Source organism: Eucalyptus grandis, chromosome 5 (assembly GCF_016545825.1).
Source record: "Eucalyptus grandis isolate ANBG69807.140 chromosome 5, ASM1654582v1, whole genome shotgun sequence".
In the NCBI taxonomy this organism is placed as follows: Eukaryota; Viridiplantae; Streptophyta; class Magnoliopsida; order Myrtales; family Myrtaceae; genus Eucalyptus; species Eucalyptus grandis.
Window position 1 is genome coordinate 52,172,182 of NC_052616.1, and position 17,476 is coordinate 52,189,657.

The following is a 17,476-nucleotide window of genomic DNA, read 5'->3' on the forward strand; positions in this document are numbered from 1 at the left end:
AACTTATAGTGCTCTTTTCCGCAAATCTCGGGTCTTGGCTTGCGTCTTGGACACCCACAAGTCTGGAGGTCAAGCTCGGTTTAATTCAAAATTGATCCGCCACTTCCAACACATTTAACTAATTATATATATCATCTACTAAGAAACATGCACATTCGAATTTAGGTTACATGCTTATGTCCATTTCATGTAACCATTTTCCCCCGTGTTGGGCTCCAACTTGACTATGAGCTTTCCGCCACGCGTCAAAGATTAAGGTGTCATACTGTAGCTAGCCTGCCCTAAACTTCTTGGATTCTACCAATTTCCACCGCACAAATTTTATTTTTTTTTAAATTTAAAACCCGAAACATTAAAAAATTGGAAAATTTCCTCGAAAGATAGTGTCGGGTCAAATCCCTTTTTTGACTTTGCCATCCGTATTGAATAGGTAATAGTGGCGCTTAGCGCTTATGTTGCCCTCCCGTATTGTCTTCGTTCCACATGGTTGCAGACTCGAATTGACTTCAATTGTGGGTGCTTTCTAGAGTCCCGTGGGGACAAAGGGGGACCGATCCGAATTTTCTACTTTTTTTAATTTGTCGGAATTTATCTTGAATCATGTGAAGGTTATTCAATCTGATATAAAGCTATTTCGCTTTGTAGATCGAAATTTACTTATAATCGTTATAACTCGCTTGTTCTTATAACTAGCAATTTATAGTTTTGGATGGTAGTTTGACAATAGTCTTTTAAAGAAAAAATGTTCAACACTCAGTAATTGACCTACAATATAGTGATTATACATGTTTTCCCAAGTAATTGTAATTTTCCGATAGGTCATCGTAATTCACAAGTCAATGCCTCAAAGTATCATAAGGTTGAATGTCCTATAATTGATGGTTTTCCTACGAAAAGTCATGAACTATATAAATTTATCGCAAATTTGCTTTTCCAATCTTGGAAAATTGACTAGATGATTGTAACACCTTTTTCAGTTTGTAAGCCTTAGTAATTATTCTCATATGTTGTAATTTTTTCTTAATCAGCAGTGTTATTGACAATCTTAGAACCAATAATTTTGCTTAAAATGTTCGTAAGTAATTATATTAAATAATCTAATGGTTGAAATTTATTCTTTTTTTTTTTTGGGTTAAAATTTAGAATGGATTGCACAATTATCCAATCATTATTAATGAGATGAATGGATTCTTTATGAACTATTTGACTAACCTCATGAATTAGATCAAGTGTGAATCATAACCAATTTGAGTAATCCAAACACGATATTATGATGCGCCTAAACCACACATATTGGTCCGTTCTTTGCCGACTAAGACAATGACGAACCTAATCAACATCTATACTCTGTCTCTGGGGTATATCCAACAAAATTTTCACTTAGTCTTCCACCAAATAGGTGGCATATATTAACATTCGACTCTGGCCAAACCAAATTGAATATATCTTTCTGCCACCATCAAGCTTGTCTGAATAACGAATACTGCCACAGAATTTATACTTACGTCTCTTTCTTGCAACCTTCTTTCCAGAGAAAATACCCCCCTCCGTGGCCGCCAACCATGTTTGAAAAAACAAAAATCCTATAAAACTCCTAGCCTGACCCTCGCTATTACATATAATTCGCTATCCGGCTTCTGTCTCTTCAATGGAGATTCTTTACTCTCCTTTTCACTTCTTCATCTTCATCACCTTGCTTTCAACAGCAGCAGAGCTCAGCAGATCTGCTGACACAATAACTCTGTCTCGGCCGGTCAGAGATAATGAGACTCTAGTTTCCGCGGGAGCAAAGTTCGAGCTTGGATTCTTCAGCGCTGGAAATTCGTTTAACCGGTATGTTGGGATATGGTTCTACAACATCTCGGTCAGGACTGTTGTCTGGGTCGCGAATAGGGATGATCCAATCAATGGCTCGTCAGGAGTCCTGCGGATTGAGAGAGGAGGAAATCTGGTCATTGTTGACGGAACAGGAAGAGCTGTTTGGTCCACGGACACAGCAAATGTGACCTCCGGTACCGTGGCTGCGCAGCTCCTGGACTCCGGGAATCTGGTCCTCACAAATGAAAGCAACAACGGTTCGAGGAATATCCTGTGGCAGAGTTTTGACCATCCTTTCGATACGTTACTCGCAGGGATGAAGCTAGGGTGGGATTTGAGGATCGGTTTGAATCGGTATCTCACTTCTTGGAGGAATTCAGACGATCCTTCAACAGGAGACATCACATACAAAGTCGAACTCAAGGGACTGCCCCAGAAGTTCCTCCGCAGGAATGCTTCAGTAATTGAAAGAAGCGGGCCATGGAAGGTGTCCAGTTCAGTGGATTGCCCCTGAACCCAAATGCAATCATCAAACCCGAGTTCGTGAACACCGCTGAAGAAGCGTACTATACCTATCAACTCAACAACAATTACAACATCACGAGGGCCGTGCTCAACCACTCTGGCACGCTTCAACGCTGGCTCTGGAACAATAATACACAGTGGACAGTCATACATGAGTTGCCATATGATCAGTGCGACGAGTATGCAAAATGTGGGCCTAACGCTGTGTGCACGATTGGTGATGCCCCAATATGCAGCTGCCTGACTGGGTACACCCCTAATTCGCCCCAGGAATGGGCAATGAACTCTTGGTCCAGCGGGTGTGTTAAGAAGAAGCCCTTGAATTGTCCTAAAGGAGAAGGGTTCAAGAAGCTGAAGGGTGTGAAGGTTCCGGATATGTTGAGTTACTGGGTGAACTTGAGCACGAGCCTTGACGAATGCAGAGCCAAGTGCCTGAAAAAATTGTACTTGCACCGCATATACCAATGCAGACATTGCCAATAAGGGTAGCGGTGTCTGCTTTGGTATGGAGATCTTCTCGACATCAGAAAGCTCGTTCAACCAAACCACAATCAGAATGTTTTCATCAGGGTCATGGCGTCTGACATAGGTATATTTTCGAAATTCAGTGAAGTTAGATATTTGTCTCCATCTCGTCTCCCTAGCCGATCCTGAAATTTTCTTCCATCGTGGGTAATAGGCAATTATAAGTGGAAACTGTGGCTGGTGGCACCAGTAATCGCCGCATCTCTCTCTCTAGCAATGCTTTTGCTAATCTGTTTCTGGAGGAGGAGAACCAAAAAACGTCTAGGTAAAGTGTCTTTCTTCCTCGGCAAATATTGACCTCGGTTAATAATCTCCAGTGCAATTGTTTCAGTTTCCTTGAAGCACTTTCAAATATTGTATAGTCTATTAGGCATCTTTCATGCTCGACTTTGTAAGAATGCTAGAATCTGGGCTTCATCGGTATTGTTGCAGCAATAAATGTGAGGTTTACATAGATGAGCAATTAAAGACGCGTTTGGTAATATTTCTGTTTAAAAATTGTTCCAGGAAAACGAAACGGAAAAAATATTTCTATTCCGGAGAACAATTTTTGAACAAAAAACGCGTTTGGTAAACTTGTTCCGGAATAAAAAATGAACGAAACACGTTTGGTAAATTTGTATAATTTTTTTTTTTTTATTTCTTTTAATTTTTTAATATTTTTAATTTATTTTTCTATTTTCTTTCTTATTTATTTTTCCTTTTTTTCTTTTTTCTTTTTTCTTCTTTCGGCGGCGGCTCGCTCAACCACAACGAGGCTCACCGGCCCCGGCGAGGCCGAGCCTCGCCATAGCCCCTCGAGCTCGCCCGGATCCGGCGAGGCTCGGTGTCGCCAGCCACCAACGACGCTAGCCTGGCGGTGGCCTGTGAGGCCGAGCCTCGCCGGCGGCCGGGCGAGCTCAGGCCCGTCGCCGCGGGGCCCGGCGACACTCGGTGGGTCGCACTGCCCTTGGCGTCGCCGGCCATGGCCGAGGCCGCGACCCGGCCAAAGAAAATAGAAAGAAAAAGAAGAAGAAAAGAAAAGAAAAAAAAAGAGAGGAAGAAAATATTCCTAAATTTTGTTCGAAACAAGAAACAACTTTTTTTTTTTTTTTGTTTCTTGTTTATGTTCTATATGTGTTTTTGAGAACAAAAAAATAATTTTGGAACAAAAATGCAAAAAACCCATTTACATTTCCTTTTTTTGTTTCTCATGAATAAAAAAAAAAAAAATTGTTTAAAAACAGAAAAAGAAATCAAAACAAACGCAGCCTAAACTAGCCAATGGACCAACTTAAGTTCATTGCTATTAAAACTTCAGGAAGATCTTTTCCCCAAAAGATAAAGTGGGTCGAACAATTTCGAGCTGATATACTGAAAAAGTCTCTCCCCTACACAATTCATTGGTTATTTTTTTGCAGGGAAAACATCAGAAGTGCAGGCTGGGAGTGGAGACAACTTAGAGCTGCCTACGCTAGACTTGGAAGTCATTACTAAAGCGACTGATAGCTTTTCGTCTCTCAATAAAATCGGAGAGGGCGGTTTTGGTCCTGTCTATAAGGTAAGGACCTTTTAAGTATTACTATTTACGAATATGGACATTGGTTCTATGGATATTGACCAGATCTATAAGAATTCGCCTGTCCCAATAACTAGAAAGAGAGAAGGGTGCTTCCTCACAAAGGGAGGGTATGTATGCTCGTCAACTCTCAAACGAGCTCTGGAGTTTCATTCCTCTTTATATATTTCATTTCAGAGCAGTTGGACAATACCATGATGGCACCCATATAAAGAAAAGAAGACTTGGTTATGTACTTATCGAATTAGACATGGATATGTGATTTTAGCTTCGTCATTTTGAATAGTTGTCTTAAGCGATGAACGTAAATATTGCAGGGTTTAATGTCCGATGGAGTTCAAATAGCCGTCAAGAGGCTGTCGCAGAACTCCAGACAGGGTTGTGATGAGTTCAAGAATGAAGTCTTGCTGATTGCGAGACTTCAGCACCGAAATCTTGTCAAACTATTGGGATGCTGTATTAACGGAGAGGAAAGGATGTTAGTATATGAATATATGCCGAACGGAAGCCTCGACTCCTTAATATTTGGTCTGTTCCAAGCACCTCATCTTAGTATGAAAATGTGGTTAATTACTTCAAACGTTTCTTTTCAGATAGGATCGATCCTATTTTAAGTTAGTTTGTGGTTTTGTTTGTGAATTCCTATGGTTGATTTGGGTCCCCAAAAACAATTGTAGGTAATAGAGGAGGTAATTCTCTCGTGTGGAGGCGGCGTTTCGATATCATTGTGGGTGTTGCAAGGGGACTTCTGTATTTACATCGCGACTCAAGATTGAGAATAATTCATCGGGATCTAAAAGCTAGTAATGTGCTGCTAGATAGTGAGATGAACCTAAGATATCAGATTTTGGCATGGCTAGGGCTTGCAGAGGAAATCAATCTGGGGAACAGACTACACGTGTAGTCGGGACTTAGTAAGTGCCCTTAGAAGTTCTCGCCACACTAGATATTATCCATATTTTTATGCATGATTCTGTGGCTATATTTTTTAATTGACTAAGCATTCTTGCCTCAAAATGTGATGCAGTGGATACATGCCTCCAGAGTATGCAATAGATGGAATTTTCTCGACTAAATCAGATGTTTTTAGCTTTGGAGTCCTAGTCCTGGAAATAATTAGCGGCAGGAGGAACAAAGAATTCCATCACCGTGATCACAATTTTAACCTTCTTGGACATGTAAGCTTCTACTCCAAGATTCTACTTCGAGTTCTGACATTACTCAAATAAAATTGCCTTGGACTCTGCAACTTTCAGGCCTGGAAATTATGGCTTCAACGGGAGGCCACCGAACTCATAGACAAACAAATGGAGGATTCATTTCCAAGATCGGAAGTTATCAGGTGCATCCAGATAGGCCTCTTGTGTGTTCAGCGAAGTCCGGAACAAAGGCCCACTATGTCATCTGTAATACGAATGATGGACAGCGAGAGTGCCTCATTGCCACAGCCCAAGCAACCGGGATTTTACGCGGAGAGGTTCAATGATCAAATAGACGGTGAAACAAACGAGTTAACCATTTCCATAGTCGAGGCTCGGTGAAGATCCACGAGATTTCATGCACACAAGGTTAACACCACGTAATAGTCAAGGTATTAGCTGTTACATTGGAGATTGAAACTCTAGTACACGTAATTTGTCAGGGTATTTTCGGCATGAAAATGTGAAAAGATTCTCTGTTTTCTTCGACAAAGTACTTGCTCTTGAGAATGCCCTTGGAGTAAACTTCTCTTTCGCTATATGTGTGAAACTCCATTCACATTGACAAATAACAGTTATCTGCTTGGATGTTACAAATTCCAAATTAAAGGCATTAGTTGATAGATTAGAGTAGGTGGATGAGATTCCGTGTGGGCCATCGAAAATTCATAGTACATTTGTAAAGCTGAAATCCTTCCACTTTCCAAGATGCCTTTGAGAAGGGCGACATCAGGGTTGGAAGTTTCCCGTTCCCCACTGTTATCTGAAATCGTGGGTATTGCTTTTTTTCTTCTCTTTCATCGTGTGGAAAGCAACTGCAAGCCCACGCAATTAATCAGTATTTGGTCAAAATTCTGGCTCGAACTTGCTTTCATCCATGCTTGCCAAAGAATACAGAAATTTTGAGAAATTTGAAACGGTATATATTTGAAGTCGATAGATCGATGCTGTCCAAATCATCCGACATTGCCTAGTCTGATTGTACCGTTCATCGATAGGCAAGTCAATCTAGCTGTCTAAAGTTTAAGAATTAATATCCCGAAAAACTCAAAATTATACATTATGATAAATTTATCCAAAATTATTTTTTGATATGAAAAACCTAAACTAGTATATGTAACAAATTTATCCCGACTGATTATAAAAAACCATAAACTAGTTCATTCATGACAAATTTAATCCTAAACTAATTTATTAGACCAAAAAAAACCAAAACTGATAAATTTATGACAAATATACCATATATTAAATTGGATTAATATCACAAAAAAAATTACAAAAATTGTAAATTGTGACAAACAAAGTAAAATCCCAAATTGGTATACTGGTCAATTATCACATATTTTAATATAATAATTTAATGGTAAAATTTAACGAAAACTAACAAATGGTAAATTTTGTCACAAGTGTACCGATTTAGGTAAATTTTCAAAAGTATACTAGTTTGGGGTTTTTGATGGTCAAAAAAATAGTTTTGGTAAATTTGTTTCAAGTGTATCGGTTTTGGTTTTTTAGGGTATTAATCTAAAGTTTAAAGTTTGGGATTGTGCAGCATTGCAGCCATCGACTTGGGTGGAAAAATACCTAACCTACTAAATTTCATTATGAGTTATCTACATTCTGCCTCTAAATTAATCTTAGCATTTTCCAATATATGGCAAAACGATAGATTATTGTAAAATAAAAAAGAAGAAGAGATGATCACTCTATTAGTCCAAAGATGATCACTCTATTTGTCCACAGATGATCACTCTACCATGATTACGACACAATACTTGGTGATAAGGCGACCAAGATTTTCCCCTTGGCAAGTACTCCACTTACAAAGCCAGTAGCTCGGCTCAAAAGGATATCTTAAATCTTGTATGCATACTCCAAAACCTCTCACTAGGTTCACAGTCATATTAATATTAAGCATAAATAACAATCCTCTAATACCAAAGATCAAATCCAGAAATCAATATCTTTTATGTCAAGCAAATAACATTTTGCAACATAGCCCATCATCCATTTCCTATCCATTTCTCAAATCATCATAAACATATCCATAAATAAGTCACAAAGTAATTCCATATATATTACTCAACAAACTTTGTATAACACGCTTTTAAATATTCATAATCAACCAAAGAGTAGCAAATGCTCGATATGGGTTTTATGTAATAAAAATGCTCTAAATTCAATACAACACACACACACACACACACACACATATTTCAAGACATGATTTTACAAAACCAAAGAATATATAGTACCACTCACCTCGTTGTCTACGATCAAACGACAAACAATACTTGTATCGTCAAACTCATGGCCCTATCAAATAACTGAGGAATAATGTTAAAATCTAATAAAACTCTATCTTAACTACAAAACAACTAAATTATGCCTTAACTCTAACGAAAGGACTCTAATGCACTAAAAAATCACTTAGCCAAAGTGATTGTTCTAGCTGTTCGCAACACGAAGTTTAAGCGTAAAACTTAGTTACGCTATAACTTCGTCCTCCGAACCCTATTCTGAACGTACTTATAGTCAAAAGAAAGCCCTCCAAACATACTAGAGGAATCCCATCTTGACTGTCCCAAAATCAAGCTGAAAAATGACAAAAAAATGGGCCTAAAGCTGCTGGACGTGTACTGTTCACTGCACGTAGGAAACTTTAAAATTTTGTTTTGGGCAAACCATAACCTCAAATCATGATCCGTAAAAACCTATGGCTCCACAATAACCTAAAATATGATTTCTATAAAAATATGTGGCTCAACAACTCCAAAATCAGACTTCGCCGCTCAATTTTCTAAATTTATGAATTTAAGCCATATACCCATAAAATACTTCAATTGGACTAATGAGGGGCCTAATCCCTTACCGGCACTGCATTATGGAGTCGAGTTAGCTTGACGAGGCATCTGCAGCTTGCACATACCAAAACCCCTTTCATTTCTTTCCCTTTCTTTTCTTATTCTTCTTCTTCTTTTCTCTTTCTTTCCTTTCTTTTCTCTTTCTCCTGAAGTGGTTTAGCTCTTTAAAGTGAGCAACCACTGCTCACCCCTTTTTCTCTTTTATTTATTAATTTTTTTCCTTCTTTTTTGACTTTTCAACCCTTTCTTTTGTTTTCTTCTTTTGGGCCCACCAGCCAAATATTACAAATGCACAGATTTGAGATACAATACAATAATAGATGGATTCTAGACCTTTGTTGCAATCCTTTATATGTTTTATAACTTCTTTTAACACATATTTTAAAGAATATTTTTTTTAAATTGTTTATTTGAATATATTCATATACAATTTAAAAATATTCTTTTGTGAAATCAATGTTAGATAAGTGGAATAATACTTAAGTTTTATTTATATATCTAATTTAGGGTAATATGTAATGGTTCCTAAGCAATTTAAAGGGAAGTGGAAGGAAATGGTGGATTGTGATGACTTGGGCTCGACCACAAAATTCTATTCCACCCAACTTTCTTATCATTTATTTGATTGTCTAGCTACACACGAATCACCTTTTTTTGTCCCAAACCTCCTAGATTGGAATCTTCCGGTACTCTTTATCAGTGAACTGAAGAATTCCCCCTGCTGGTGGGTCAATGAAGCTATGTGAACTATAGACCCACTTCTTAGTTGGGACAAGTTGTCTCGTGTTCAAAGCATAAAGTGAGATGAACAAAGTCATTTCCTGTTGCCGAAAATCTGAGATGAAGCATATAATCATTTATTCCTGTTGGCGCATGGAGTTATGTTCGTCAGGAGATTTGCAATCACCAAGTGTTAGTCAATTTTAAAGTCTATATTATACCTGGAACTGCAAAATTAATCACAAGTCTGGAGTCATCTTATGTAAGCTACGTCTGTTTGCCGATAACTCCATGAAGTGCCCCGAACAGGCGGGATAAAAACCTAGAAAAAGACCGTAATCAATAGAAAGATGTTGATATTTGAGCTAGGGCTACACCGCAAAATATCCTTCTAGATGATCCTCAAAGTATCATTTACTTTAGCAACTTACAGAGTTATATTCTATAAAGGAAGCACGTTCACGGACCTCATTCCACACGTAAGAACTCATCCGAAAATTATGGGCGCTTAGTACAATGAATCGATTGAAAAAGAGCAAGGTGTAAAGATTTAGACAGATTTAATAGAAGACATAGACAAAGCATGGATAATGATGTTTGCTATGGACTTCCGAAATTTTGGGCAGATTGATTTGGTATAGATTCAAAGCCGACGGCTCGGTGCTGAACAAACATTGTCTTGTTTTTTAGTATCATTGACCCCCAGGGCGGGTCAATTAAGCTATAAGGAGAAGTGCTCTGTTACAATCGTGCCCCACGTTGTGTGTGAAGCCAAAGAGAAGCCGTCAAGATTGACAATAGACCAAATGAAAAATTCGATTCCTTATTCTGCAAATATTTCATCTTATTTTACTGTCACTCACTAGTATGCTTTTCCTCTGGCTTCATTAATTCTAGACCAAATGAAGTAAATTCTATAGAAGTAGGTGAAATCCTCATCTTATTCTAAAAGAAATCAAATCTCATTTCATCTTATTTTACTGTCCTCACTCACATCTCCACGTATGCTTTTCCTCTGGCTTCATTAGTTCCACCCGGGACAATTCTATCCATGAGATGGTGATCTTTTGATCTCTAAGAAAGATTTGTCTGTCATTGTTGATCAGAGCCCAATACTTGGGGTACCCCACTACAACTGCAAAATTTTATTTATTTAATATCTAATTAAACCAAAATTCACTAAAAAAAGTAAAATCATTTAGTTATTTTCAATTGCTTCTTTTATATTTCAGGCATCAAATGTGAATTCGTTCTTTCCTTCACACTATGTCCGTGAACTTAAATAGAGAAAAAGTCACAAAAAGCCCCAAACTTTACCAAAAGTGATAAATTTACCTCAAATTTTTTTTCGTGATACAAAAAACCCTAAATTTGTATATGTGTAATATATTTACCTCAAACTATGGGGTATTTTCATCTTTTACTTTTTACTTTTTCTTTTCTTTTTTTCTTCTTCTTCTCTCTTCCCTCTGCCATGGTTGGTGGAGGGAAGCCAAACTCAAGCGAGGGCCGCCCTCGCCTGGTTCGGGCAAGGATTGCCCTCGCTCGACGCCGGCAAGGGCAGATCCAGCCCAAGCAAGGGCCACCCTCGGTTTGTGTCGGGCGAGGGTTGCCCTCATCAAATCTGGTGAGGACTGTCCTCGCTTGGGCTGGCGAGGGCAACACCCAAGCAAGGGGAGCCCTCACTTGAGTTTGACTTCCCTTCGCGATGGCCGGCATAGGGAAGAGAGAAGAAGAAAAAAGGGGGAAAAATAAAAAATAAAAAACAAAAAGAAAAAAATGAAAAATAATAAGACAAAAATGCTTTTAGTCATAGAGTTTGGAATAAATGTGTCATGGTTAGCAAAGTTTGAGATTTTAGGTGAATTTTTCCCTTCTTATTAAAAAGCTGAAACATTAACCATTGGAGCATTTTCCTCGAAAGATACCGTTTGGGTAACAACCCCTTTTGACTTTACCATCCGTATTGAATAAGTAATACTGGTGCTTAGCGTTTTTGTTGCTTTAGCATAGTCTTCTTTTCACATGGTTGCAGACTCAAATTGATTTCAATAGTGGGTGCTTTCTAGAGTCCAGTGGGAACGAAAAGAGGACCGGTCCGTTGCCCTACTTTTTTTTTAAAAAAATTGTCGTAATTTATCTTTAATCACGCGAAGGTTTTATAGATCCTAATTTACTTGTAACCGTCATGACTCATTCGTGCATGTAACTAGTAATTTATCATTTTGGATGATAATTTGACAATAGACTCTTTAATGTGAAAATGAAAGAAGTACACTTCAAGTATCAAACTTGACACGAATGGACATTTAAGTATCAAAGTTAGGAAATTGATACTTAAATGTCACATTCAGCGAATCCCGAAAATCCTACATGGCTATTTTTTTTTTTTTCGCCTACATGGTTCGCGGAGAGCTAACTTAGCAAAAAAATACAAAAAACGACGTTTTTGGCATGGATTTAAATTTTAATATAAAAATTAATTAAATTTAAATTGTACAAAATTGATTAATTAATTAATTAAAAAAGGAGGGAGGAAGAAGGTGGCGAGGGCCGCCGCCTTCCTCCCATTGCTTTAGGAAAGGCCGGTGATGATGGGGAGGGTTGGCTAGGGTTGCTGGCCCCTGGCCCTCCCCTAGATCCGGAGGGTCAATGACCCTAGTCTCGGCCGTGGTCGTCGGCCCCTAGCTAGGGCTTGGCGACCCCAGGTCCTCTCCTCCACCGTCATCGGCCCTTCTCAATGACATCGGGAGATAGCAGCAGGCGGGCTCGGCCTCGGCCGCGTGCTTCCTCCCTCCTTTTTTTTTTTTTTTTTTTTTTTTTTTTAAATGTCATAAATTTAATTTAATTAATTTTTATATTAATTATTTACCATGTTAGTAGCAAAATGACGTTGTTTTACATTTACCTTGCCAGAAAATTGCCATGTCAGCATTTTGGCTGGATTTTCTCGCCGTTGACACTTAAGTGTCACTTTTTAACTTTTGACACTTAATGTCCATCCATGCCAAGTTTTAACACTCTAGATGTCCGGCACTCACGTGAAAATGCTAACCACTCAGTAATTGACCTACAGCATAGCAATATGCCGGAAATTTCCGTAACTGATGATACATATTTTCCAAAGTAATTGTAATTTTCTTGTAAGTCATCGTAATTGACAAGTTATTATCTCAAAGCATTGTTAGATTGAATATCCTATAATTGGGGAGTTCCTATGAAAAATCACGAAATATATGAATTTATCGCGGAGTTGCTTTTCCAATCTCAAAAACTTATCTCAATGATTGAAATGCCTTTTTTAGCTTGTAATCCTTAGGGCACTATCAATTAGTAATTATTCTGTCGCATCGTTGTGATATTGGCAAACTTACAATCAATAATTTTTTTTTCTAAATGTTCATAAGTAATTATAATTAAATAATCTGATGTTGAAATTTACTTTTTTTTTTAAATTTAGAATAGACGAAACAAGTTATCACACTATTAATGAGAGGAATGGATTCCTTAAGGATGAGTCAATAGAATGAGGAATCTCTATGAACTATTCAACTAGCCTCTTAAATCACATGAGGTGCGCACCATGACCAATTCAGATAATTAAAACATGAGATTGTGATGTGCCTAAACAACGCAGATTGGTCTGTTCTTTACCAACTAAGCACCAACCTAATCAGCATCTGTACTATCTCTGGGGTATATCCAACAAAATTTTCACTTGGTCTTCCACCAAATAGGCGGCGTATATCCACATTCGACTTCGATCAAACCAATTGAATAAATATTTCTGCCACCCACAAGGTTGTCTGAATAACGTATACCGCCACAAAATTTATACTTACGTCTCTTTCTAGAAAAAATACCCTCCTCCGTAGCCGCCAACCATGTTTGGAAAAACGAAAATCCGACAAAACTCCAAGCCTGAACCTCACTATTACATATAATACGCTATCTGAGTTCTGTATCTTCAATGGAGATTCTTCACTTTCCTCTTCACTTCATCTTCATCACCTTGCTTACAACAGCAGTAGGGCTTAGCAGATCTGCTGACACGATAACTCTGTCTCAGCCGATGAGAGATAACGAGACTCTAGTTTCGGCAGGAGCAAAGTTCGAGCTCGGATTCTTCAGCGCAGGAAATTCATCTAACCGACATGTTGGGATATGGTTCTACAACATCCCGGTCAAGACCGTCATCTGGGTTGCGAATAGGGACGATCCAGTCAATGGCTCATCAGGAGTCCTACAGATTGCGACAGGAGGGAATCTAGTGATCGTTGACGGAACAGGAAGAGCCGTTTGGTCCACGAACACAAAGAATATGGCCTCTAATTCTGTGGCTGCGCATCTCCTGGACTCCGGGAATCTGGTCCTCACAGATGAAAGCAACAACAGTTTGGGGAATTTCCTGTGGCAGAGTTTTGACCATCCTTTCGATACGTTACTCGCAGGGATGAAGCTAGGGTGGGACCTGAGGATCGGTTTGAATCGGTACCTCACTTCTTGGAGGGATTCGGATGATCCTTCAACAGGAGACATCACATACAAAGTCGAACTGCCAGGGACTGCCCCAGAAGTTCCTCCGCAGGAATGCTTCGGTAATTGAACGAAGCGGGCCATGGGATGGTATCCAGTTTAGCGGACTGCCCCTGAGCCCAAATGCAATCATCAACCCCGAGTTCGTGACAATCGCTCAAGAAGTGTACTATTCCTATCAACTCATCAACGATTCCACCATCACGAGGGCCGTGCTCAACCACTCTGGCACACTTCAACGCTGGCTTTGGAACAATAATACGCAGTGGACAGTGATACATGAGTTGCCAAATGATTCCTGCGATGAGTATGCAAAATGTGGGCCTAACGCTGTGTGCAGGATTGGTGATGCCCCGATATGCAGCTGCCTGACTGGGTACACTCCGAAATCGCCCCAGGAATGGGCGATGTTTGTTTGGTCCAGCGGGTGCGTTAAGAAGAAGCCCTTGAATTGTCCTAAAGAGGAAGGTTTTGTGAAGCTGAAGGGTGTGAAGGTTCCTGATATGTTGAGTTACTGGGTGAACACGAGCATGAGCCTTGACGAATGTAGAACCAAGTGCCTGAAAAATTGTACTTGCACTGCATATACCAATGCCGACATTGTTGGGAAGGGTAGTGGGTGTCTGCTTTGGTATGGAGATCTTCTCGACATCAGAAAGCTCATTCAATCAAGCCGCAGTCAGAATGTTTTCATCAGGGTCATGGCGTCTGACTTAGGTATATATTCGAAATTCAGTGAACTTAGATTTTTGTCTCCATCTTGTCTCCCAAGCTGTTCCTGAAATTTTTCTTCCATTGTGGGTCGTAGGTCACCATAAGTGGAAATTGCGGTTGGTGGTGCCAGTAGTCACCGCATCACTCTATCTGGCAATTCTTTTGCTACTCTGTCTCTGGAGGAGGAGAACCAAAAAACGTCTAGGTAAAGTGTCTTTCTTACTCAGTAAATATTGACCTTGGTTAATAATCTCTAGTGCAATCCTTTCAGTTTCCTCAAGGCACTTTCAAACACTGTATAATCTATTAGGCATCTTTCATGCTCAACTGTAAGAATGCTAGAATCAGGGCTTCATCGGTATTGTTGCAGGTATAAATGGGAGGTTCATATAGACGAACAATTAAACTGGCCGATCGATTAACTTAAGTTCATTGCTATTCAAATTTCAGGAAGATCTTTTCCTAAAAGGACAGTGGATCGAACAATCTCGAGCTGATATACTGCAAAAGTCTCTCCCTTACACAAGTCATTGGTTATTTTTGGCAGGGAAAACTTCAGAGGTACAGGCTGGGAGTGGAGACAACTTCGAGCTGCCTACACTAGACTTGGAAGACATTACTAGAGCGACTAATAGCTTTTCATCTCTCAACAAAATCGGAGAGGGCGGTTCTGGTTCTGTCTATAAGGTGAGGACCTTTTCAGTATTACTATCTACGAATATGGATATTGGTTCTATGGATATTGACCGGATCTATAAGAATTCACCTATCCCAATAACAAGAAAGGGAAAGGGGTGCTTCCTCACAAAGGGGGTTAGTCCATCAAAATAAACGTTAAAGAGGGTATATATGCTCATCAACTCTCATTAGAGCTCTGGGGTTTCCGTCTTTCATTTTAGAGCAATTAAAACATATAATGATGGCCCCCATACAAAGAAAAGAAGACTTGGTTTATGTACTTATCGATTTAGACATGGATTTGTAGTTTTTGCTGCGTCATTTTGAATGGTTGTCTTAAACGATGAACGTAAATATCGCAGGGTCTAACGTCTGATGGAGTTCAAATAGCTGTCAAGAGGCTGTTGCAGAACTCGAGACAGGGTTTTGATGAATTCAAGAATGAAGTCTTGTTAATTACGAGACTTCAACACCGAAATCTTGTCAAGCTGTTGGGATGCTGCATTAACGGAGAGGAAAAGGTGTTAGTATATGAATATATGCCAAATGGAAGCCTCAACTCCTTAATATTTGGTCCGTTCCTAGTACCTCAACTTAGTCTGAAAATGTGATTGATAACTTGGAACTTCCCTTTCAAGATAGAATTGATAGTATTTTAAGTTAGTTTGTGGTTTTGATTGTGAATTTCTATGGTTGATTTGGGCCCCGAAAACACTTTTAGGTAATAGAGAAGGTAATTCTCTTGTGTGGAGGCAGCGGTTCAATATCATTGTGGGTGTTGCAAGGGGACTTCTGTATTTACATCGCGACTCAAGATTAAGTATAATTCATCGGGATCTAAAAGCTAGTAACGTGTTGCTGGATGGTGAGATGAATCCAAAGATATCAGATTTTGGCATGGCTAGGGCTTGCAGAGGAGATCAACTCCTGGAAAAGACTGAACGTGTAGTGGGAACTTAGTAAGTTCCTCTCAAAGTTCTCAACATACAAAATATTTCCTATATTCTTATGCATTATTTAGTGACCATTGTTTTTTTAATTGACTATGCATTCCTGCCTTGAAATGTAATGCAGTGGATACATGTCTCCAGAGTATGCAATAGATGGAATTTTCTCAATTAAATCAGATGTTTTTAGCTTTGGAATCCTAGTTCTGGAAATAATTAGCGGCAGGAGGAACAGAGAATTTCATCAGCATGACCACAATTTTAACCTTCTTGGACATGTAAGCTACTACCCCAAGTTTCTACTTGGAGTTCTGACATTACTCAAATTAAATTGCCTAAGACTCTGCAACTTTCAGGCCTGGAAATTATGGCTTCAAGGGAAGGCCACCGAAATCATAGACAAACAAATGGAGGATTCATTTCCAATGTTGGAAGTTACTAGGTGCATCCAGATAGGCCTCTTGTGCGTTCAGCAAAGTCCGGAACAAAGGCCGACCATCTCATCTGTGCTTCTGATGTTGGAGAGCGAAAGTACCACGTTGCCACAGCCCAAGCAACCGGGATTTTACACGGAGAGGTTCAATGATTAAATAGACAGCGGATCAAACGAGTTAACTTTTACCATAGTCGAGCGTCGGTGAAGATCCACGAGAATTCATGAACACAAAGTTAGAAACACGTAGTAGTCAAGGTATCAGCAGTCACATTTGTCGATGGAAACTCTAGTACATGGTATTGTCGGCATGAAAATATGAAAAGAATCTCTGCCTTCTTTGACAAAGTGTACTTCCTCTTGAGAATGCACCTGGTGTATATTTCTCTTTCCCTATATGTAAGGAACTCCGTTCATATTCACCAATAAAAAGTCTCTTTCGGTAGAAAAGCAAAGGTCGGACCTTCTTGAAAGTTAATGGATTGGATAGTTGGAAAGTGTTGTCTGCTTGGCTGTAATGAATTCTAACCCAAAAGCAAAGTTGATAAATTAGATTGGATGAGTTTTAGCGAGGGTCATCAAAACTTTATAGTGTTAGGATTTGGCGCTCAAATACAACGTAATAGAGAGTAAAAGTGAGAAAGAAAAGTCTAGACACATGGTTTATCTAGTTTTCCCTTAAACTAGGGCCACATCCAACATAGGATTCCACTATAATTAGCATTTTGCATCTCTTCGTTTTTACCCTCAATTATAATAAAAAGAGATTATATATACATAATAGCTATTCATAGGTCTAAACCCAAACTACTAGTAGAATATGAACTCAAACTATAAAACCTCTCTAGCAACTTGGGGCTCTGTCCTCATGACCACCGCCAATGTATCCTCGAACCCGGCTTGCTCACCAAGGAGCAAGACCTCTTATGCTTTCTTGTTAATGGAGAGTATGAATCACA

The 17,476-nt window shown here is 39.1% G+C and overlaps 3 protein-coding genes and 1 pseudogene across 3 annotated transcripts; all 4 read left to right on the top strand.

Moving 5' to 3' along the window:
- Window positions 1-1,561: 1,561 nt before the first annotated feature.
- On the top strand, window positions 1,562-2,281 carry LOC120293400 (S-locus-specific glycoprotein S13-like; the record flags this gene model as incomplete). The annotated part of the gene is made up of 1 exon (XM_039312588.1): window positions 1,562-2,281. A coding segment is annotated over exon 1 (633 nt), but the record flags the coding sequence as incomplete, so codon positions are not given.
- Window positions 2,282-2,298: 17 nt separating this feature from the next.
- LOC120294004 (G-type lectin S-receptor-like serine/threonine-protein kinase At4g27290) lies at window positions 2,299-2,826 on the top strand. Its single transcript, XM_039313858.1, has one exon. The coding sequence runs from the start codon at window positions 2,299-2,301 to the stop codon at window positions 2,824-2,826; it is 528 nt and encodes a 175-aa protein (XP_039169792.1).
- Window positions 2,827-2,839: 13 nt separating this feature from the next.
- On the top strand, window positions 2,840-6,135 carry LOC120293399 (annotated as a pseudogene).
- Window positions 6,136-13,179: 7,044 nt separating this feature from the next.
- On the top strand, window positions 13,180-16,923 carry LOC104447421 (G-type lectin S-receptor-like serine/threonine-protein kinase At4g27290). The gene is given in 9 exon segments (XM_039313859.1): window positions 13,180-13,764; window positions 13,766-14,462; window positions 14,554-14,664; window positions 15,007-15,146; window positions 15,500-15,714; window positions 15,780-15,787; window positions 15,871-16,096; window positions 16,212-16,362; window positions 16,441-16,923. Coding segments are annotated over 9 exon segments (2,367 nt in total). The 3' UTR covers window positions 16,675-16,923.
- The last annotated feature ends 553 nt before the right edge of the window (window positions 16,924-17,476 follow it).

Excerpts from the sequence above, each read along its gene's own strand:
- LOC120294004 (XM_039313858.1), top strand. The coding sequence starts at position 2,299 with ATGGAAGGTGTCCAGTTCAGTGGATTGCCCCTGAACCCAAATGCAATC.